At 52.2% G+C, this 21,757-nt stretch overlaps 1 protein-coding gene across 2 annotated transcripts in view; it reads left to right on the top strand.

Moving 5' to 3' along the window:
* The window catches only part of C28H10orf71 (chromosome 28 C10orf71 homolog), a 30,400-nt gene extending 17,419 nt beyond the window's left edge, over positions 1–12,981 (top strand). For both annotated transcript variants that reach the window (XM_018042594.1, XM_018042593.1), the window contains exons 2-3: positions 2,939–3,041; positions 7,873–12,981. In XM_018042594.1, coding sequence (XP_017898083.1) covers positions 8,017–12,306 — 4,290 coding nt within the window. In that variant the 5' untranslated portion in view covers positions 2,939–3,041; positions 7,873–8,016 and the 3' untranslated portion in view covers positions 12,307–12,981. The remainder of the gene's footprint in view (positions 1–2,938; positions 3,042–7,872) is intronic.

The raw sequence follows: 21,757 nt of genomic DNA, 5'->3' as shown, positions 1-21,757 counted from the left end.
AACCGGTGAATGGGAAACAGAGAGACACATCCCAGGCAGAGGGACCACCAGCCCAAGGGAGTAAGCCAGGGCCAAGCCCAAGGGAGTAAGCCAGGACCAACCCCGAGGGAGTAAGCCCAGGGCACCGCAGGCCAGCAGGAACGGGAGTGAGGGGACTGCTGGCTCGCCCGCCTAGAGGGCCTGGAATGTGAGACATTCGAGAACGAACAAAAGAGAGAGGAAACGATACCTGTGCAAAATGACTCATTCCAGTCCACAGTCGTGCAGCAGCATCCGTCAGGATGATATGGGGAAAAGCATCACATGAGAAAACATTTTGGACGAGTCAGAATTTAGGAGCAGTCATGCAAAGGCTATTTCATTGCTCACGGTGAGAAAAAGCTGATTCATGTGGATGCTCCCACAGATTTGGCTTGTGTGACATATTTTAATTCAAAAGGTGATCCTTGTAAAGAAGACAAAACACTTCTTCAAGTTCAAGTACAATTCTCCCTGCCTCTGGCTACAGCAGCAGTGCACATGCCCCAGGGGCCCCCCGCTTGCCCTCCCTATGGTGGTGTCACCAGAGCCTTCAGCTCCTCCCTGAAGGCTGAACTGGAAAACCCCGTCGATGCATTCCTGCTGGGGACCCCATGTCCCCCGGCACGCTCTGCTGCTTTGCAGGACCCATGCCCAGCGTCCAGCATCTGCAGATGGTGTGTTAGGAGAGCAGTTCTCAGAAGTCTGTCTAGGCGCCAGGGTTGCCTGTATGAGGGCAGATGCCAGCACTTCACCTGCTGACACCCATAATTGGGGCCACACAGAGACCGTGGAGTTGGAAATCGTGTGCAGGGGGTAAGAGGCCTTTCAAAGCTGAGACTTGTGGGACCTGGAAATGGCTCGGCTTAGGGAAGGCATGGAAGAGGGAGAGGGAGCAGTCACAGGGAGTCAGATTTCTGGGACCCTCAGAGGAAGAACTGGCCTGTGGAAAGGTCGTGGGTTCCATACTAAGTGTGTGAGTTTGTGAAGCTGTTCAGGGGACAGAGGCTGGGCCCACACAGGTGACCTGGCCTGGACATGCCATCGATGCATGGAAGCTCGTGGCAACCTCGAGTGTGGCTGAAATCTCCCGGCGAGCCCATCAGGGGAGAGAAGAGGTCCCGGGACCAGGTGCAGAGGAAATGCAGCCGTCCAAGAGAGGAAGATAAGGGATGGACCATTCGGCTGAGATGGAAAGTGCGTACGTCTCCCAAATCAAGATGGGAGAGCTTCCCAGGAAGATAGTGGCCAATGGTCTTGATTGCACCTTAGAAGTTAAGTCAGATGAGGAGCCAAGTTCCCCCTTGGGCAATCCTCTGGGGAAGGGGAGACTAAAGGCAGAGTAAATGAGTCAAGGGAATAATAGGGGGTGAGGAGTCAGGAAGCATTTAAAAGAACAAATTGATTTTGAAGGCATAGACATAAATAGGAACTTACCACACCATGAATAAATATTCATTCTTGTTTCTATATATTCATCAAGGCAGATTCCAAGGCCTTGTTTACAGCATGATTTGACTGTATGCTGTTTTGCCTCATTCGTGTTGCTTGAGGGAAACTGCACTCTTTCACCTGAAAAATGCTCTTATGAGCCAGACTTTTCAGCCACTGAGGTTGGCTTCCTTCAAACAATCAAAAGCAGGGAGGAGTTTTTTGCTGGCCTCTGGAAACGTGCTTCAGCAGCGCTGACAGTGAGTCTGCGGCCCCAGCACAGCGGTGGCTCCCTAACTGTCCACAGGATGAAGGGCAGCATGGCCTTCTGCACCTCTGCCTTGTCCGTATGCGACACGCACTGATTTCACCCTCATCCCCAAGTTGAACCCAGGGGAAGCTGCAAACAGAGGAGCGTGCTCTCTAGTTAGTGACACAAATCTGAGCTTTCCAAATCACCTTAAGACCCAAGGCCACGGGTCCTGCTCAACAGAATTCTCTCTCTCGTTTCTTTTCCGTGTCTGCTAGCCCTCCACTAAAATTCAAATTGAAGACACTCAATTCAGAGCATTGCCACAAACATTTATCCAGCTTCTGTGTTGGTGTGTTTGGTACATGAGGGCAAATAAGACTCCCTTCCTGACTCATGGAATTTTCTAATTGAGGAGCGAATAAAGCAACCATCAGTTCTACGACACATGGGTTGTGATGGGTGACAATATGGCATGAGCTATGGAAGAGTCCAGCACATGGTCAGGACACAAAGGACAGCCTCGGGTGTCAGGGAGGGGGCTAGCCAGATAGTGAGCAGCACAAAGTGCCTCTGGCCATCTCCAAAGAAATGCACTCCACAAATTTGAGCTATTATGATTATTAATATTATTAATAAACTACTGTGGACTGGATTAATATCCAGGAGCTGCAAGATGAAGACAGGCTTCTGGAAGCCCCAGTGGTCTGCATTTACACAGCGCATAGTGAATTTATTTTAACTAGTTCACACTTCATTCTAAATACTCTTAAAATTCTCCTGGGCAGCTTTTGGGTTCTTTTAGCTGTCAAAACAGATATCCAAGTCTTCTGCCAGCAATAAATTGAACACTTCTTCCTTGTGAGTGGATTCAAGTTCAACCACTCTAGTTCTCTTTACTGCAAAACCTGAGTTATTAATTCACAGGGGAAAAGGGCCTTTGGGCCAGTGTAACTAGCAAAAAGTGATTCACTGCTAATTCAATCATATTGAAAATCCCAAAGGCTTGAAACAGGTTCCTTAAGTTTCTTGGGCCAGACACAAATTCATGAACACTGGAAGGGATATAAAACCACCTTGCCTATATTTGGAACTTTGTTGAGTTGAAATGTGAAATTAAAGCTAAAATTGAAAGCCAGTTGTATTACTGACATTTAAAGGTATCTTTTGCACTGAATACCTGCTTGGTTTTTTTGGCCTGAGGGGTTCCAACAAGATTACTTTTCTTCTTCTCTCTAGATGGATAACAATGTCAGCAAATGTCAGTGTGAAAAGAAGTTTTAAAACTACAGATCCTAAAACCCAACAAGGCAGGCACCTGCAGCCCCCACTCCTGTAACAGGTATGGAACTAATTCAAGAGCCGGGCCCTGGAAACCTCTTCAATTTGAGTTACTCCGCTGAAGGTTCCACAGGGTATCTGGGAGATTGGGGGTTGGGAGTGGGGAAGCTGAGGCCAACTTTATGATCATCCCATTGAACCCAGGTCAATCAAGTAAGAGTGGGAGAAAGTATCTGAATAAGCCAGCAAGAGGGAGATCTCTCTTCTCCCTGAGGCAGAAGGAATGTGGTTATTTTCTGAGTACCCTAAATAGCAGTGATCAGCTTTTGTTAACTGTTTGGAATTCTGACACAAACCCTAGATCAGTTTGGGTTTTTGGTCACATGCAACAGAAACAGAAACTAGACAAATAAATCAGAAACAGATAAGAATTAAAAGGAGACAGGAACCCTGGTAGACGCAAGGTGAAGGCTGAAGTTCCAAGCCGGGAAAGGACAAAAAGGAGGTGCTGCAGCTGACAAAGACGGGCCGGGAGCCTTCCTCCTTAAATCGCTCCAGGAGAGAGAGTGCCATAGGCTGCCCTGGGCCTCACATGTGCCCTTGGCTCTGAGAGGTCTCTGCAGGCTCCTTGACTTTCAGCCCCATGAAGGCTGAAGGCCACAAGGGGAGGAAACTTCCCAAAAGGTATCAAGTGCTCTTGCTCAAAGGAGGGGATGGAAGATGAGTGTTTAAGAAATAATAAATATCTGCTAGTAGTAGGTGGTATTTAATTGAGTGGGGGTGTTTACGTAACTCTAAGATTCTAATGTGGATCCCCAAGTATCCTATTTCCACGCCATTGTGGAAGTAGAGAAACCCCAGTGTTACTGAGTTCAGTCATTATTGAGGTCAAAACCTCACCATTCAGGATACCAGAAGACTCCCTGACTCTATTGTTAAGACCTCAAGATACAGAAAACTTGACTTACAGTGGCTGAAGCCACGAAGGGCCCCCAACTCACCCCAGTAACACAGATTCCAGAGGAGGGGGTGGTTCTGGCCCAGGCTCACAGCCCTGCAGGGTCATCAAGGACTCAGGAGTGTTCAAAAGTCCACCAGGCGGTCCTCAGCAAATTGACCTTGAGTCAGCATTGTTTCTCCCTCAGGGTTGCAAAGTGAACACCCCAGTTAGAAGTTGGATTGTGTGTGTGTGTGCATGTGTGTGCGTGTGTGTGTGCACGCGTGTGCGTGTGCATGTGTGTGCGTGCGTGTGTGTGCATGTGTGTGTGATCATGTGTGTGCGTGTGTGCATGTACTCGTGCGTGTGTGCGTGTGTGCGTGTGCATGTGTGTGTGCTTGTGTGCGTGTGCATGTGTGTGTGCGCGTGCGTGTGTGTGATCGTGTGTGTGCGTGTGCACACGTGTGTGCGTGTACTCGTGTGTGTGCGTGTGCATGTGTGTCTGTGTGTGTGTCTGTGTGCGTGCGTGTGTGTGTGTGTGTGTGTGCACTCAGTCGCTCAGTGCTGTCCAACACTGCGATCCCATGGACTGTAGCCTATCAGGCTCGTCTGTCCATGAAATTCTCGAGTCAAGAATACTGGAGTGGGTTGCTCTTTCCTACTCCAGGGGATCAAACAAATACAGTTTTAGGCTTCTTGTGTGCAATAAAGCAAGAAGAAAGGGCGCCCAGAAAGTGGAGACGATGGGGATCGTTCCTTTGATCAGAAGGCAATCATTTCCCCAGACATCAGAATGCTTCCAACCCCTGTGGTCAGAACTAGCTGTGTGGGGGTCTGAGATCTCGAGCATTAGCTCTGCAGGTTTCTGAGCCAAAGTAGAAGAGGGAACGGGGGGATGGGGTGAGGTAGGCCAGGCGAGGGGGCTAGGCCGCTGCTCTCCCCTTTCAAGTGCCTCCTAAACGGCACTCACTGTTCTTTCTGGGGAGCAAGAGCGCCGATGTTCAAGGTACATGAAGGCGGTCTTTTCCACGGCCAGTCAGTGGTGCCTCATCAGCTCATCCAGTTTACTAGAACTTGAGGTCCTTTGGAGAAGGCAATGGCAGCCCACTCCAGTACTCTTGCCTGGAGAATCTCTTGGACAGAGGAGCCTGGTGGGCTGCCGTCCATGGGGTCGCACAGAGTCGGACAGGACTGAAGCGACTTAGCAGTAGCAGCAGAGGTCCTTTGCTTTCTCTGGCAGCCCCAACTCAGCCCTTCGATTCATAAAAAGAAGTCAGCCTGCCAACAAATCATCATTAGAAGCCTACCAGAGCACTGTGGTCAAGAGACAGGAAGCAGAAAACTCTGAGGAAGGCCGGCCTCTGGGATTAGATTGGGCCGCTAGCATGGTGGCATCGGCCGCTGTGGACACCTTCTAGGTGACCTTCTATGAGGAGCCAGGATGGGATGTGGGACTCCTGACATGCGGCCCTGCCACCCTGGTGGAGCATCTTCATTCTCCATCCCCAGCAGACCTGTTCAGGCCCCTTTGCTTACTGTGCAGGCCAGCCAGGCTAGCAGCGGTGTGCCGCCTCTCCAGCTTCCTCTGCCAACATGAAGGGGCAGGCTGAGTGAGTGTTTCCTCTGGCAGCTGAGGCTCACAGCACCCTGCTAGAAGTTCACTGTCCCAAATGCCCCCCGCTGGAGCCCAGTCCAGGGTCTATACCTGCTATTTTATCTAACTTTTCACATACTCGTCCCCGGCCCTGGCCAGGCCTGCTCTAGGCATCGGAGGTGTGTACCCCTGGTAGTGATCAGGCTCCCAGTCAGGAAGCAGCATCCTCGGAAAGAATCCAGAAGGGAACGCAATGATCCACCTCACACATGTTAGGATGGTTACTGTACAAAAATCAGCGACATCATCGACTCAGCGGACATGAGTCTGAGCAAACTCCAGGAGAAAGTGAAGGACGGGGAAGCCTGATGTGCTGTAGTCCACAGAGTCACAAAGAGCGGGACGTAACTGAGTGAACAACCACAACCACAAACTATCAGGAAAAAAAAAAAGCAGAAACTGGAGCTCTTGTGCACCGTTGGCAGGTGCATAAGATGACCCAGCTAACGTGGAAAATAGCGTAACGACTCCTCAAAAAATTAAAACTGGAACGACCATGCGACCCATCAATTCCATCTCGGAGTATGTGCCCCCCAAATTGAAAGCAGGATCTTGAACAGACATTCAGACACCCATGTTCATAGCAGCATCATTCACAATAGCCAAAAAGTGGAAGCAACCTCGGTGTCGACTCCCAGATGAATGGATAAACAAAATGTGCCATATACATACAATGCAACATTATCTCAGAAAGGATGGAAATTCTGATACGTGTTACAGCATGGATGAACCTTGGGGACACGATGCTAAGTGAATAAACTGGTCACAAAAAGATAAACGCTGTCTGGTTCCACTCAAATGGGGTACCTGAGAGTAGTCAAATTCATAGATACAGAAAAAGGAATGGTAGTTTCTAGGGGTTTGGGGAGAAGAGAATGGGGGTTATTATTCAGTGGGTACGGAGTTCAGTTTTGCAAGATGAAACAGTTCTGGAGATGGATGGTGGTGATGACTGCGCTTAATACTATTGGCACGTGCACTTAAAGTGGTTAGGAGAGTAGATTTTGTGTCCTGCATAAGTCACCACAATTTTAAAGGGAAGAAGAAAAGAATGTAAGGAAGGGGCTATAACAGAGGTGTAGGCAGAAACGGGGAGACCCCAGTCGGTGTAGTCATTCAGGAAGTGACAGCCGGGGTTAGGGCACCAGGGAGAGTCAGAGCCCGGGGGAGGGGCCGTAGTTAGAGAAGACTGCAGTGTTGCCCGGACCCCACCCACAGTCAGAGCAGGAAGCAAGCAGAGGGACAGAAATGCCTGGCATGCTGGGTCCCCCTCCGTCCAGGCTCCTACCAGCACCTCCCGCTGGCCACACCCAAGGGCAAGTGGGAGAGTGAAGGGTCCCAGACCAGGCAGGCCGTAGGGTCTGTGCCCTCCTGGGGTGGTTCTGGGACCAGGGCATCAGCAAGCAGACAGTCGAGTGGTTCCTGCACACCTTGTTCCTATAGGCTAAGCAGAGGCTGGTCAAGAAGGAAATACATTTTATTTTAGATTATGCTCAGGACCGCAAAGGAAATAAACCAGGCGCTGTGACAGACGGCGAGGAGGAAACACCCCCATGGAATGCCAGAGAGGTTCTCTCTGCAAAAGTGGCACATGTGGGCTTGAGGCACTGTATTAGTCGGGGTTCTCCAGAGGAGCAGAACCAATATATACACACACACACACATACATGTACCCACACACACACACACACATACACACATACATACATGTACCCACACACACATATACATGTACACACACACACATATACATGTACCCACACACACATACATGTACCCACACACACATATACATGTACACACACATACATGTACCCACACACACACATATATCCTGTTGTGTATATATATATACACCTGTGTGTGTGTGTGTACATGTGTATGTATACACATGTTTATATATGTGTGTGTGTATGTATGTATATGTACATGGAGGGAGAAGGAGCTTATTGTAAGGAACTGGCTCATGTCACGATGGGGCTGGCGAGCCTAATATCTTCAGGCAGGCCAACACGCTGGACCCCAGAGGGGGAGTCGATGTTGCAAGTCCAGTCCAAAGACTAGAAGGAGGATTGCCTGTCACTCAGGGTTTCCTAGCCTTGTGGACAAGGCCCACTCACATGGTGGGGTATGAACTGCTTTACTGGCGTTTGACCAAAACCTGGGCATCGTGGTCCAGCCAGGCTGACACGTAAAATCATCCATCACAGGCACCCTTGCCCATCCACAGCGGCGTGCCATCTTATATGATGCCACTAAGCTGGGTGTCATGTTCATACCCTGCACTTCTTCCCTTTGCAGAGAAAAAGAAATTTCCACTTTGCAATTGCATCTGATCATCAGGAAGCTCTAGTTTTGTGGGAAGAGAGCTGCATCTGACCCTTCTGAAATCACACCCAGAGGTGCCAGCTGGCTGACGGGGACAGGCTTCCTGGCTGGCGGACGATGCAGGGGAGTAAGAAGTGCGCGGATGGCTTCAGCGACTCCTCAAGCATTGGCAGTGTGCTGGATGACGCAGACAAGGAGGTGAGCAGCCTCACGGACCGCGCGTTCCGGAGCTTGTGCATCTCAGAGGACGCGTCCTTCCATGGCTCCGACCTGGCCCTGTCCCCGGATACCACCCGCCAGGTGTTTGGAAATTTTCACCAGGGAATGGTGAGCCACACACACAGGAAAAGCGGCGTCTGGAGTCAGTTACCATCCCAAGGCACTGAGCATGCAGGCTGGGCAGCCACATTCCAACAGCTGCCCAAGTATGTTCAAGGGGAGGAGAAGTACCCCAAAGGCAGCTCCCCACTGACACCAGCCCAGAGGCGACTGGAAGTGCCAGTTTCTGGCCTGAGGAGCAGCAACAAGCCTGTTTCCAAAGTGTCATCTCTGATCAAATCTTTCGACAGGACCGAGAGCCAGCGCTGTGACAGCCGGCCTCCTGCCAGCAAGCCCCCAGCTCTCAAAGATCCCCCCAAATTTGCTCCTCTTCCGGAAAGTGGCGTCAACTTCTGCTTCGATTCTGCCTTTTTGACCGTCAGGAGGGTGCCTGCCGAAGTCTCCAGCACCCATCAGACTAGCCACCAGCCTGGCCGGAAGCACGGAGAGCAGGAAGCCCCTAAGAATCCTGAAATGGCCAGTCACGGCCCCAGCAGCTTCCTCCCAACACCTGAACATGCAGCCAGTTCATTTGAGCCAAAGTTCCCCTCTCCTGCCCACAAGGCAGCCACCAGTGAGCCTGGAAGGGGCCAGGAGTGGGCTCGCAAAGGGACCTTTCTCCATAGTGAGAACAGTGCTTTTGAGTCATGGAATGCCCACCAGCCGAGGCTACCTGAGAGAAAGGATGCTGCTGACGCTGTCCCAGAAAGCAAGGCTCTCAAGCATTATGAGGACACGCCCTTGTTAAGAGAGCCCCCGGCCCCTGAGCACAAAACCTCCCCCTGCCGTGTCCGGGCCAACTGCAGTCAGGAAGAGAACAAGATGGCTGCAGGGACTCTCTCCACATCTGGAACCTGGGTGTCGAGGGATTTGGGACCCCAGATATTTGCTATGGAAGAAAACACTTCCAGCTCACAGGCTGACCCTCCTCCACTGAAACCGACCCACGCCCCCTGGAGGAAACCAAAGTCTGGCAATGGAGGGAAAGACAGTCTGCAAGATGCTTCAAAAGAGAAGAAACAGACCAACTGGAGAGGCCCAGCCTTGTATACAAAGCACAACCCCCAGGCGCAGTTTCCAGAAAAGGATGCTCTTGATATGCCTGTGGAGCCGCACGAGCCTTACAATCCTCCTTTCAACATCAGTAAGCTTCTGACCCCTGTCATACCCACCAAACAGGTCCTGGAATCATCTGAGAGCCAGCCAGTGGAGAGAACCCCTTCACCCCCAGGACAGCTAAATGGATACCAAGAGAAGGAGCCCAGCGAATGTCAGTCCCGGGACAGCTACAAATCTAAAGCCCCCAGCCTGCTGTTCAACCTCAAAGATGTGCGGAAGCATGTCAAGAGCACGTACAGCCCCTCGCCTCTCATGAAAGGCCTGGATGAGAAAACCAGGGGCAAGCAAGAATCCCTGAGCAATGGCGGACTCCTTCCCAATGGGCTCGAGGAAAACCCTCCAGATGAGTTCTCTAAGGAGACACCAGATGACGGCCCTTCTGTGCCACTCGCCAGTACCCAGAAGGACCCCAAAGCTGACCCTGACGCAGCCTCTGCAGACAACTACCTAACTCCCACCTCACCATCAACTATCACCAAAGCCCCCTTCTGTGTCAATGGCGAGGCTGCCGACAGGAACAGCTATGAGAAGGACGATACCAATGGAGAATCCGAGTTGGGTGATGCCAGGCCCAGCTGGCGTTCGGACTCCAGGCAACGCCGCCACAGGAGACATCTGTCCCTGAAGCTTTGCAGAGAAGACCCTGAGGCAGGGAAGGCTGCAGAGACCCCAAAGACCTCTGGCCTAGAGAATGGATTCTTGAGATCCATCTCTCAAGAGACAGAACCCGAGAGAGAGGCAGGACTTCAGAATCCAAACTTCAACCCGAAATTCTCCCCAGGGCCCCTTTCTCCCGAGGAGGAAGATGTGTTTTACAGCGACAGCCAATCTGATTTTACGCCAGGCCTCAAAAGTAAGGCCAAGTTCAGCACCAGCTCTTCAGATCAGTCCTTTGCCTCGTTTGAGGATCAGCAGAAGTCGTGGTTCACTGAGACCCAGCAGGAAGACGGCAGGAACGGCAAGAGTGCAGGTAACGGTGGGAAGGATGAGCAGGAGAAAGTGATGGAGGAAGATGAGCTAGAGAATGGGAGTGCGTGCGTGGAGGAGCACAGCAAGTGGGAATCCTCGCCAGAAGAAGAGGGTTTGCCAGGAGGGAGCCCCGGGAAGGCGCCAAGGGAGGAGGCTGATTTCAGAGGCACTGGGACAGGGGGGAGAAAGCCAGGCACAGCTCTGTCACATGCCAAAGGTCCTGCCCCTTCACCAGCTTCCACTTCAAACAAGCACATACTCTTCGCAATTAAAGACAACACCCTGAGGGCCACCCCCGTGATCAAACCCATCATGCTGCCCCTCCTGAGGTCCATGTCCTCGGAGTCCCCACTGGGCAGTGGCCACAAAGAAGAAGAACCGCCAAGGCCAGGCTGGAGCGGGGATGCTGGTCTCTGTGCCCCTGAGAGCCAGGAAATGCCCAGCACACTGACACCCACCAGTGCCCGGGGCACACACGTGAAGGGGGTGGCCTGTGAGGGGCTGGAGGACCACGAGTGGGTACCCAGCGCCGCCAGGTCGGAGACCTCCCAGGCAGCCCCAAAGTGGTATGTTCCATCTTCTCCATTCACAGGAGAGGGCCAGGGGCTGAAGCCACCCCAAAAGGCCACACAGAAAGTTACGGTGAACAATGGCAAGAGTGGTTCAACAGACCCGGTGAAGCTGGATGCTCCAAGGTGCATCCCTACCATAACTCTGCCGGAAGATGACCCAGAAGACCAGCTACCGCCACAGCAGCTGGGAACCTTTTGGGAAGAGCAGGTGCAAGGCTTCAATAGTCACTTTTTGTCTACCCCCAGAGCAGGGCCCCCAGGGAGAAGATGGGTCACGGGTGAGCTGGCGGCTTCCCCCAATGCCAGCTCCCTGGAGGAGAGTAGTGCATGCTCCCCGGCTGCCAGCAGCTTTTGGGACGATGCTTCCCAGGCCCCCAGTGAGCCTGGCCTGCTGCCAGGGGAGCCTCCACGCAGCAGCCCCTGGGCCAGCCCCAGCCCTGGCAGGGTGGCCCGGAGGGAAGAGTTGACCCATGCCCTCGCGTGGGAGCCTGGCTCCGACCCTCAGCTGGAGCCATCGGCCGAAGACCTCAGGACGCTTTCTCCGAGAGGCTCACTGCTGGACGTGGCCGCCAGCTCAGCCGGCCTCCTGGAGAAGCCAGAGCCTCCTGCTCAGCTGGAGAGGGCGGCCGGCAAGCCACCCGCAGTCCCGCCCAAAACAGAGAAGGCCCTGCGGCGGGCAAAGAAGCTGGCAAGCAAGAGGAGAAAGATCGACCAGCCACAGGAAAAGCATGGGGAACGCCGCGAAGAAAAGCTGAACCCTGAGGACTCGGAGCGGAGGCCACTGTCTCCCGGAGAGAGGCCCCGGCCCAGGCTCCCCGTGGTCCGCGCCCTGCCCCCTCCCGCGCACCGCCACTCCGTGGCAGCCCTTTCAGAGCCAGTCCAGAGGAGGCCCGGGGGGCCCCAGGCCCTGACACCCCAGCCCCCTTACCCTGCCACCCAGAAGGTCCTCCAGGACCCCCAGTCTGGAGAGTACTTTGTCTTCGATCTGCCGCTCCAGGTGAAAATCAAGACCTTCTATGACCCGGAGACAGGCAAATACGTCAAGGTCTCCATCCCATCCTCTGAGCGGGGGTCCCCTGAGCCAACCCCGCCGGACGCCCTTGCTGCTCCCTACGTGCTCTACCCCGGCTTCCGGCCCCTGCCCGTGACGGCTCTGATGCCCCTGCGCTGCTCCTCCCAGCTCTCTGCCCCCACCTTCCTAAGGCAGCGCCCTCACACCACCGAGGCAGCCGGCCTCAGGCCCCAGAGCGTCCACGATGTGGGCCTGCAGCTGCCCTCTGAGGCTCCCAGCAACCCCACCCAGCCCTCTGCAGGCCAGCGCCCCGAGGGGCCTCCCCAGAGTGCAGGGCAGGAGAGGGGAGAGGCTCCAAGCCTGGGCATCATCTCCACCAATGACCTAGAGGACTTTGCCACAGAAGGCATTTCTTGAGAATCATAGTGGACAAACCTGCCCCCGGCCCCGCAACAAAACCAGAAAAGCTACTTCCCTCTCTCCCCGAACAACCACACACACACATACACATACACACATCAACTCATACTCAGCTGTTTGAGATCCCTAAAATTTGTGAGGAAGCCGGGATCCTGAGCAAACCCAACCTGAGGGGCTCACCTCCCTGGGAGGGCGCTGCTCTGCTCACATAAGTAGAGTCCCTTCAGAGCTCCTGGATCTCAGACTCCTCTTCCTTTCTCCTTCCCTCCCTGCCTCCCTGTCCTTCTCCCCTGACCCTGGCACCCATGTGTGTCCAGCCTGATTCCTAACAAGCCTTCCCTTCAGCATCCCACCCACTCCTCCTCAAGGGCCGACTCACAGCCTGAGCACAACTAAGGCCCCCAGAAACCCTGTACCCCGCTGAGCCCTGGCTGGCAAGCACATGGCCCAGCACATCCCCTTCTAGGTCGGGTCATACAGGGGCCACCCCACCTTCGCTCAGACCCAGCAGCCCTTCCGGCTCACCCTAGTGGGGAAACAGCTGAGGAGCAACCCAAGGCCATCTTGCAGAAATATTTATTTGAATAGAATGGGTTTTCCTTACTGAAGAAACTTTCCTCTGAAGGCTATTTTCTGATCATCTTGTAAAAAGTGAAACAAGTTTGCAGATGAGGCGTTGTCCCTGGACTCTTTTATCTTTCTTCTGTGGGCAGTGACGGGTCTGTGAGTAAAGAGTCGTGCCCTCCAGGTTTGCCATCACGATTGGGTGGCCACCCAGGTTCTCCACTCAGAGCACAGTGGCCTTGGCACTCACCCGTCACAGTCCCTGTGTCCCTGCCTTCTCGGGCAGGCCCTCCCCTAGCACTGGGCCAGCAAAGGTGAGGGAGACCCTACCCACCATCGAGGGTGACTGGGACCCATGTCAGGCCCTGACAGTCCCGATGTGATCACTGGTACCTGCGCCCTGCGCTCAAAAGGAGATCACACTCCTCCCGAGTCCCTCTGGGATTTGGAGGAAAGAATCTGAATCAATTCAGGGTAACAGGGTGCAGTGACCACCTCTGTGCTGCAGAGCAGTGAGGGTCTGTAAGCCGATGCCCACTGTGGACAACGTGTTGGGAAAGAAGCAGGCCAGCCTCGTGGGCCTCTACCCAGGGCTTCCGTGGAAGCTTCTTAATTTTTGCGCTGTGGGAAAGACGGGGGCTAGAGTGCCTGCGTTCCGCTTAGAAGGGGCAGCTGTCGTGACAGCTGTCGGGACTGCACTGCTCACGCCCTAGGGGACCACACAGACTGCATTGCCCTGGACCTTTTAGCAAACATGCCATTTCTAGGCTAGGAAGACGGGGAGGCCCCCAGCTCACCGTGTCCCAGACTCACACAGATACTGGTTCTTTAAACATATTCTGGGTTATGATTTGGATTCACAGTTTTATATAACTGCTTGTTTTCCACAAAAATGCAATCGCACCCGAATTTCATTGTGAAAATGCTCCACCAGCCCCCCGGCCCCAGCCCAGTGCCAGAAGCCTTGTCTACACCTGTGAGTCAGCTGATTGGTTAGCCGGGAACTCAGGCAGGCCATTGTCTGAGAAATCCGGTTCCCACGAGCCACTCACTGCGATGCCAGTGAAGAGAACAAAGTTGTGATCTTGGCTCTGCCAACAAATCACCAAGCCTGCTCTCGCCTGTTTCCCTCTTACTCAAATAGGAAAGATAGCACCTCATTTCAAAGTTCTTAGGACCCAGGAAAAGAATTACCTAACAAGAGTCCCCCACTTAAAAAATAACCATAGTTACAGTAACCATGTCCCCACAAAGGGAAATGTACTTTTCATAAGGAGAGTTCAAATGTGGGCCCCAGGCTTCCCCAGTTGCTCAGTGGTAAAGAATCCCGCTGCAGTGCAGGAGACGCAGGAGATGCCGGTGTGATCCCTGGTTGGGAAGGTCCTCTAGAGGAGGGCAGGGCAGCCCACTCCAGTGTTCCTGCCTGGAGAACCTCATGCACAGAGGAGGCTGGCGGGCTACGGTCCGTAAGGTCAAAGGGGTTGGACACGGCTGAAGCAACTGAACACAAACACACGTTTGGACGCCAGTCACCTTCTGTCTGAGGAGCAATGTGAGCAGGGCCGTTGATGGAGCGAGAAACATAAAGACAGATACGTGGAGATCAAGATCAGCTCCCCAGTCCTCTCTGCCCCTGTGGATGTAAAAGAGGAAGCGTGTCTGGCAGAACGCAGCATCCACTCGTAAACCCAGAGTAAGGGTTCCTTCCTTGCACATCTGGCCCCCCAGCAAGTCAGCTGGATGGGAGGCCTCCAGCACTCACCGCAAAGTACCTAAGTTCCTTAGAAGCAGATAATGCCTCCAGAGACAGGGGTCACTGGAGACCAACTCATCTGCAGGTCGATTCCTTCTGATTCTGTTTGGGGCTGGGGGCAGCCCAGCCCCCCTCCCTCCTCCCCTCCTCCCCCACCCTCACTCTTCCCCTATTCGTATATTCTTTTTTTTCCTCTCTCTCTTTACATTTCCAGAGTTCCTGCTCTGTGCCAGGTGTTTCACTGGGCACCAAAGATACCATGATAATGAGATCTGATCTCTGTGCCCAGGGAATTCAAATCTGACAGAGAAGATAGACAAGCCCACATGGTAAGGGATTTAGCACGGTGGTCTGAAGGGCATCCGGCTCAGCCTGGAGGGAAAAGGGGTCTTCTGTGGGAAGGACACCTGATCTGAGCCAGGAAGTACAAAGCGGTGCATCAGCTTATGCGGAAACAAGGATTTCCCCATCTTTGATCTATCCGACAAAGATGACATGTACTAAATACTAATCCATCTGTCTTGCCATATCAAAATGTACTGGCTTAGCCAGTGGTTCACTAGCGTTTCTAATCAGCATGAGCATAGAACCAAGGGTAGCCTGGTAGAATAGACCTTTGCTGATATGGCCAACATATCATGAGACGGTTGGATGCTGATATGTCCATCATATCCTGAGATAGTTGGATGGCATCGCTGACTTGATGGACATGAGTTTGGGTAAACTCCAGGAGTTGGTGATGGACAGGGAAGCCTGGTGTGCTGCAGTCCATGGGGTCACAGAGAATAGGACACGACTGAGCGACTGAACTGAACTGATATGTTCCCCAGCTTCTGAATTGACGCTTCACTCACCTGAGTTGCCCAGAAAAGGCACTACTTCTACCATCATGTTTACAGAATAGCGGTGAGAATGGTGAGCATACTGTTTACGGAAGCTGTAGGTAAAGGCCGTGCCTGCATCTTCTGTCCAGTGCCCTGCCCCTTTACTATGACAGAAGGCTCTTCTAGGTGTCTCCCAGGGAGGAACAAGAGTGCGGAGCTCCTTGAGGGAATGATCAAAGGTCCTAGGGCTCTTCAGTGGAGAATGAACCAGCGCTCACAATGCCCATCACACAGGCTGCGCCAGCCCCTGACAGAGGAGACGGGAGCTTGGCCTCAGACCTCACCACACGCCTATGAGAGGGACCTTCATTAGCTTTACTGGCGAAAGGGAAGCAGAGCTCGGAGGTGTGGAGCAGCTTCCCACAGCCAACAGCCACAGAGTGAGGCTCTCACTCACACGTCCAGCTCTCTCACTTCGGGCTGGGCACCCAAACCCTCAATCATGAGTCTCTAAGTGTGGTCCATGGACCGGGAACCTCCGCTCGACCAGGGCACTTGTTAGAAATCCAGACTCTCCATCTGCGTCTCCAAAAGATTCCCTAGTGATTCGTTCGCATGTCAGACTTTGAGAAGTGCTAGCAGCCCCTGTTTGGCCTGGAAAGGAGAAGATTTAGGGGAAACAAGTTGATATCTCCTTGTCTTTCAATATAACTATGGGTGAAGAAAGAGACAGCTACATGTCTGGGTGGGAGTTGAGGGGGCTGCTGACTCACACCAACTGTGAGAAAGGCGTCTCTGATGATGACAGCTGTCTCCACATTTGGCACGAGTAGCTTGGGGAGAACTAAGCTCACTGTCACTAGAGATGTTCAGTAGAAGCTGATGACCCCTCTCCCAAGACTGGGATGGATGCAGAAGTCAAAAGGGACCTAATGCCAGCTTCTGAGGCCCCGGATTACATGTGGGGCTGCAGCGAGCTGGTGTCATGAACCCAAAGTCTACTCGGAGGCTGGCCACATGAAAGAATTCCTTCACTCATGTGAATTCTTTCAAATGAGTGAGACAATTGCATATAAATGAGGGGAGCACAGGGCAAAATCTGGACTCTATGCACGTGGAAAGCCTTTCGGCCCAGATAACAAACCCGCTCTCTGTGGACACAACTGTCTTACGCGGTCCTCCCACATCACTGGCGTCAGTGAAGCCCCGTCTCTGCTCTTCCTTGTGCTGATATCCCATCATGTATCTGTGTTAGGGAGATATCTGAGAGCCCTCCATCTAGCCAGGTGACCCACTGCACAGGGAAGTGTGATTTCAAAAGGTCTGCACATCTGTCCTGATCCACACGTTAACTACGCTGGCACTGCCGACTTTGTTAACTTCCCAGAGGATGGATCCTTTCTGTTGGAAACCTTTTGACCATGTTCAATATCACTAATCACTGGGGACACACAAGTCAAAGCCGTAATGTGGTGTCACTTCAGACCCATTAGGAGAGTGACTATAAAATTAAAAATTAAAAAAACAGAAAACAAGTGTTGGTGAGGATGTGGAAAAAATTCAAAACTTTGTGTATTACTGGTGGCGATGTAAAATTGTGCAGCTGCTGTGAAAAGCAGTGAAGGCAGGCCCTCAAAAAGTTAAACAGAATTACTACGTCATCTGAAAATTTCATTCCCCTGTACAAAATTATCAAAAGTATACCGATCTCGAAGAGATATTTGTATACCTGGATTCATAGCAGCATTGTTCACGTTATCCAAAAAGTGGGGCCAATCCAAATGTTAGTCAACAGATGCACAAACAAAATGTGATATAGACATACAGCTGAGTATTATTCACCCTTTAAAAGGAGGGAAATCCTGTCACATGCTACAACATGGATAAACCTTGAGGACATTGAGCTGAGTACAATGAGCCAGTAGGACAAACACTTCATGATCCCACCTTTATGAAGCACCTGAGTAGTCAAACTCATAGAGACAGAGAGTAGAATGCCGACAGCCAGGGACTGAGGACGGGGTGGGGTGGGTGGGGAGCTCGGCTCCTGCCCCTCAAGGAGGTCCTCATCTTCCCGGCTCCTGCCCCCCAGGCAGGTCCTCATCTTCCCGGCTCCTGCCCCCCAGGCAGGTCCTCATCTTCCCGGCTCCTGCCTCCCGAGCAGGTCCTCACCTTCCCGGCTCCTGCCCCCCAAGCAGGTCCTCACCTTCCCGGCTCCTGCCCCCCATTCAGGTCCTCATCTTCCTGGCTCCTGCCCCCCAGGCAGGTCCTCATCTTCCCGGCTCCTGCCTCCCAAGCAGGTCCTCATCTTCCCGGCTCCTGCCTCCCAAGCAGGTCCTCATCTTCCCGGCTCCTGCCTCCCAAGCAGGTCCTCAACTTCTTGGCTCCTGCCTCCCAAGCAGGTCCTCATCTTCCTGGCTCCCACACTCTGCAGCCCACGCTTCCCCTGGTGGCTGAGCCACAGCTCTGGTCACCGTCCCGGCCGCTCTCAATCTCCTGCCCCCAATTCAGTCAGACCCCACGTCTGTCGATCCCACCTCCAGGTATCTATCGCCGCACCAGCCATCTGCACCCCACCACCCCTTGCCCCCACTCAGAGCCCTCACTGCCACCACTCCCGGCACGACTCCCTTCCAAGCCCCCACTCCCCTCGGGTGGCCCGAGGTCCCACCTAATGCCCAGGGCTCCCTGCTCAGCCAGTAATGAGTCGGGCTCCAGGGCAGGGTGTGCAAGGCTACCCCACGCTGCGGGACGCCAGCCTTTCCGGCTCCATCTCCTGCCTGTGCTGACGGCTCCCTTGGACTCCCACCACCTTGAGCTTCTGTGAGTTGGCCATATGGGCCATTCCCAGCCCCTCTGCGTGCTCGTTGGCCCCGCCCACCGGCCTGCGCCCAGCAGAGTGGAGTTGGTGTATGAGTTCAAGGCCAAGTCAGAGGGCGCCATGCCGCTTCCACAGGTTCCCTGGAGTGCTCTGTGAGTCCCCAGCTGCCACAGAGCAGTCCACATACTGGGCCACTCTGCTATCGTAAAGCCCACCCTGGCCCATATCAAGATGGCTTAGAAAGACCCCGAGACGATAGCAGGAAGAGAGAGAGAGCCCCGCCCTCCTGTTTCAGCTCCAGCCTGTGGCTGTCCAAGCCAGAACCACCTGACCAAGCCATTCCCAGATTCCCGACACACAAAACTGGGAGAGATACTAAAATAGCGAGGGCTGTCGTTTGGAGCCTCTAAGCATCAGAGTAGCTTATGACACAGCAGCGGACAACTGGAGCCCTCTCTCCCAGCCTCCCTTGCCTCTCCAGCTCACCCTCTCCCTGGGCCCTCTGGACCCTCAGCCGCTCCCCACCAACCTGCCCTTGCCCACTCCTGCCCTGGGGTCTTCCCCTAGACCCCATCTCCTCTAGAAGGACACCCCTGATGCCCCAGCTCGTCACTGTGCACCTCATTTTCCAAGTTCATGAGCATTGACTTCCCCACCACAGCCGCTGTTATCATTGCCTCACTGTCTTTCTTGCCCACCCAACCGTCAGGTTTGGAGGGAGGGGTCTTGCCTGCCCACCTTCTCACTGCATCCCCAGCAGCTAGCGTGGTGCCAGGTCCAAGGCAGGCCACAGGTAAACATTACTGAAACTCCATGGAGTTCTTCTTCAAAATTCTATTTAAAGTATTTTGGGAGACGCGATCAATGCCATCTTGATCTTCTTTCCTCATTTTCCAGATTGTCAATACCAACTAGAAGAGTTAAGCCACTACCACACCAGAGCAGGCGCTCTGCTGGCCTCTCCTGTGATATGGGCAGCCAAGGAAGGAGACTGTGGCCCCCCAAATGGGGCCTCAGGCCCCCAAGGCCCGGAACAGATGCTCCACAATGTAACACATAAGTTGGCATTCACATTTAGCTAATGTTCTTTGATGAGAAATTTCAGGCCTGCCAACAAAAGGAGGCCAAAGGGCTTGTCCAGGACTGACAACAACATCCAAAACCCAAGCCAGAACCAAGTTATTCTCTGATCTCGGGACGCTAAAGGGATGAGGACATTAGACAAACCCCATTAAGTGAAAGTGGCGAATGTTCCTGAATTCTGTTTATTGATACAGGGAGGACTCGGCATCAGACCACAGTCTCCTGAAGTATTTCATCATGTCTGGCTGCCAGGTGGTAAGGCCAGGTTTGTACAGATGTGGGTTTAACCTGTAAGTCATCTAAAAAAATCAAAGGTGCTCTCCTTCAAGACAAGAAGGATAGTTTCAGCTGGTTATCTTTCTTCTCATTTCCCCTCAATCCAATGAAACTAATTGTAGTTCCATAGACAGAGAAATTAATATTATTACAAGAAAATAAAATGGCTCTAAAATATAAATAGCATCACCACCTAAGGTGTCCACACATCCATTTTAACTCTGTAAGGAGAATTTGAAAATTATCAAGCATGGAAGAGCTTTAGAAAATTCTAATGGAGACATTGTTTGACATCTTCACCTCTCAGTGAATTTCTCTATGAGTTTTTGAAACCAGGTAACTCTGAAGGTTGATAGGAAGCCAAACCAGCCACAAAGAGATTTTTCATATTCCCAAAAGTTCCAACAGCTTCCTTTTGAGCATGTTCTTGGGGCTTCAAAAATTTAATACTAGCTGATCCCAGCTAAGCACATTTGCTAAAGGAACCCTGACCACATTATCTTTGCTGACGGGAAATCCACCCCGGGGGAGACCTTTAGGTCTTATTCTTGGCATGGCAGATGGGGAGGGGGACAGGGCAGAAGCCAGGAGGGAAAGAGGAGCCATATTCGATCCTCTCCAAAAGTGCCTACAGCATACGTGAATCTAATCTGAATCCCCCAGGCTATTGGCAGAAGGTGCTAAGAGAAAGGGCTTTTCTAAGTAAAGCTGAGCTCATATTGGCGGCCTTAGTCTGAAGTAACTCTCAGTGCAACTCCCTTCTCTCTGCTGCTTGAGCAGGGAACCCAGCTAATCAGAAAATATGTGTCTCTCCAAGGACATTGGAGACCTCTGCCTTCTCTTAGTACAAAACCAGGTTTTCATAGAGACAAAAATTAGGGTAAAATAAAATAAATTATAAATCAATAGAGTTATAATAGAGTTCAATAAATCAATTGAACTAAATTATAGTTCAGTCAATCGAACCATAAAATATGAAATATTCCTATAACAATATCATATAGAAAGAAGTATGAATAAACTTAAACTACATATAGAAACACAGATGACTCTTACGGCTAAATATTCACAGCAATAAGATCAAGCCATAGAAGAAAAAAACTTGAATGAAACTGAATTGGTTATTATCAATCAAATTAGAATAAGGAGTGGAGACGCTTCATAATGATGAAGGGGCCAATTGTTCAAGAAGACATAATGCTCCTAACTGTATGCGTCTAATAACAGAGCCGCAGTGAAATGGGTAAAGGGTAGCATGACCCAACAGATGGACAAAGTTAAACATTCTGACAATCCCAAGTGTCACCAAGGACACAGTGCAATGAGACTCCTCACTCGCTACTCGTGAGACTAGAACTTGGTACAAACACCGTGTTAGTTATCTATTACTGCATAATGAAATAACACAAAACAAAATCTTTTTAGAAAATTAATAGTTTAAAACAACAAACCTTTATTTTCTTGTGATATTGTGGGTCAGGAATGTGGGAGTGGCTCAATGTCCCCCTTGACACGGAGTCAAGCGGTCCTGTGAGCTGTATATGTCTGGCCTTCCTCAGTCAAGTAGTCTGAGGGAAGAAGGAAGATGCCCGCTCCCACCCCCTCCCCAGGAAAGGGAGCCCTACAGACCTGCCACCCACACAAGCAGCGGGCAAACCACCACCTGTGCCCACCCCACAGAGGCTCCTCCCAGGCCCTGCTGAGAAGAGGCCCCCATCTGTCCAGAGCTAAGGCCCAGGCCTGGAATCAGGGTCCACACGCCCACTGGCCCACTTGCAATCGAGGAAGTGGGCTCATAACAGAAAGACCAAACACCAAAACAACAGTCTTTTGTAGAGACGAAAGCCTTTATTACAGGGAGGCCAAGCAAGGAGACAGGAGGCAAAGCTCCACTCCGTCTCCCCCATCAGCTTTTTGAGTAGGTATCTATCGTGGGAGTAGGGAATAGGAGGGAGTCGGAGGTAGGCAATGCCTCTTGGAGGGGTAAAGGGAAGTTTCAAGAGTCCTCCGTGCAGGCATGACTGTTTTTCCTATCTCTGCAGGGAACACAGTACACATTCAGGAGGCTTCTGTGCGTTACCCATGGTAGACTTTTAGCCTGTGACATCCAAAGCTCACTGATGGGTT

This window comes from Capra hircus, chromosome 28 (assembly GCF_001704415.2).
Source record: "Capra hircus breed San Clemente chromosome 28, ASM170441v1, whole genome shotgun sequence".
NCBI lineage: Eukaryota > Metazoa > Chordata > Mammalia > Artiodactyla > Bovidae > Capra > Capra hircus.
Note: the sequence above shows the minus strand (reverse complement) of the source record. Positions and strands in the feature narration are given on the sequence as shown.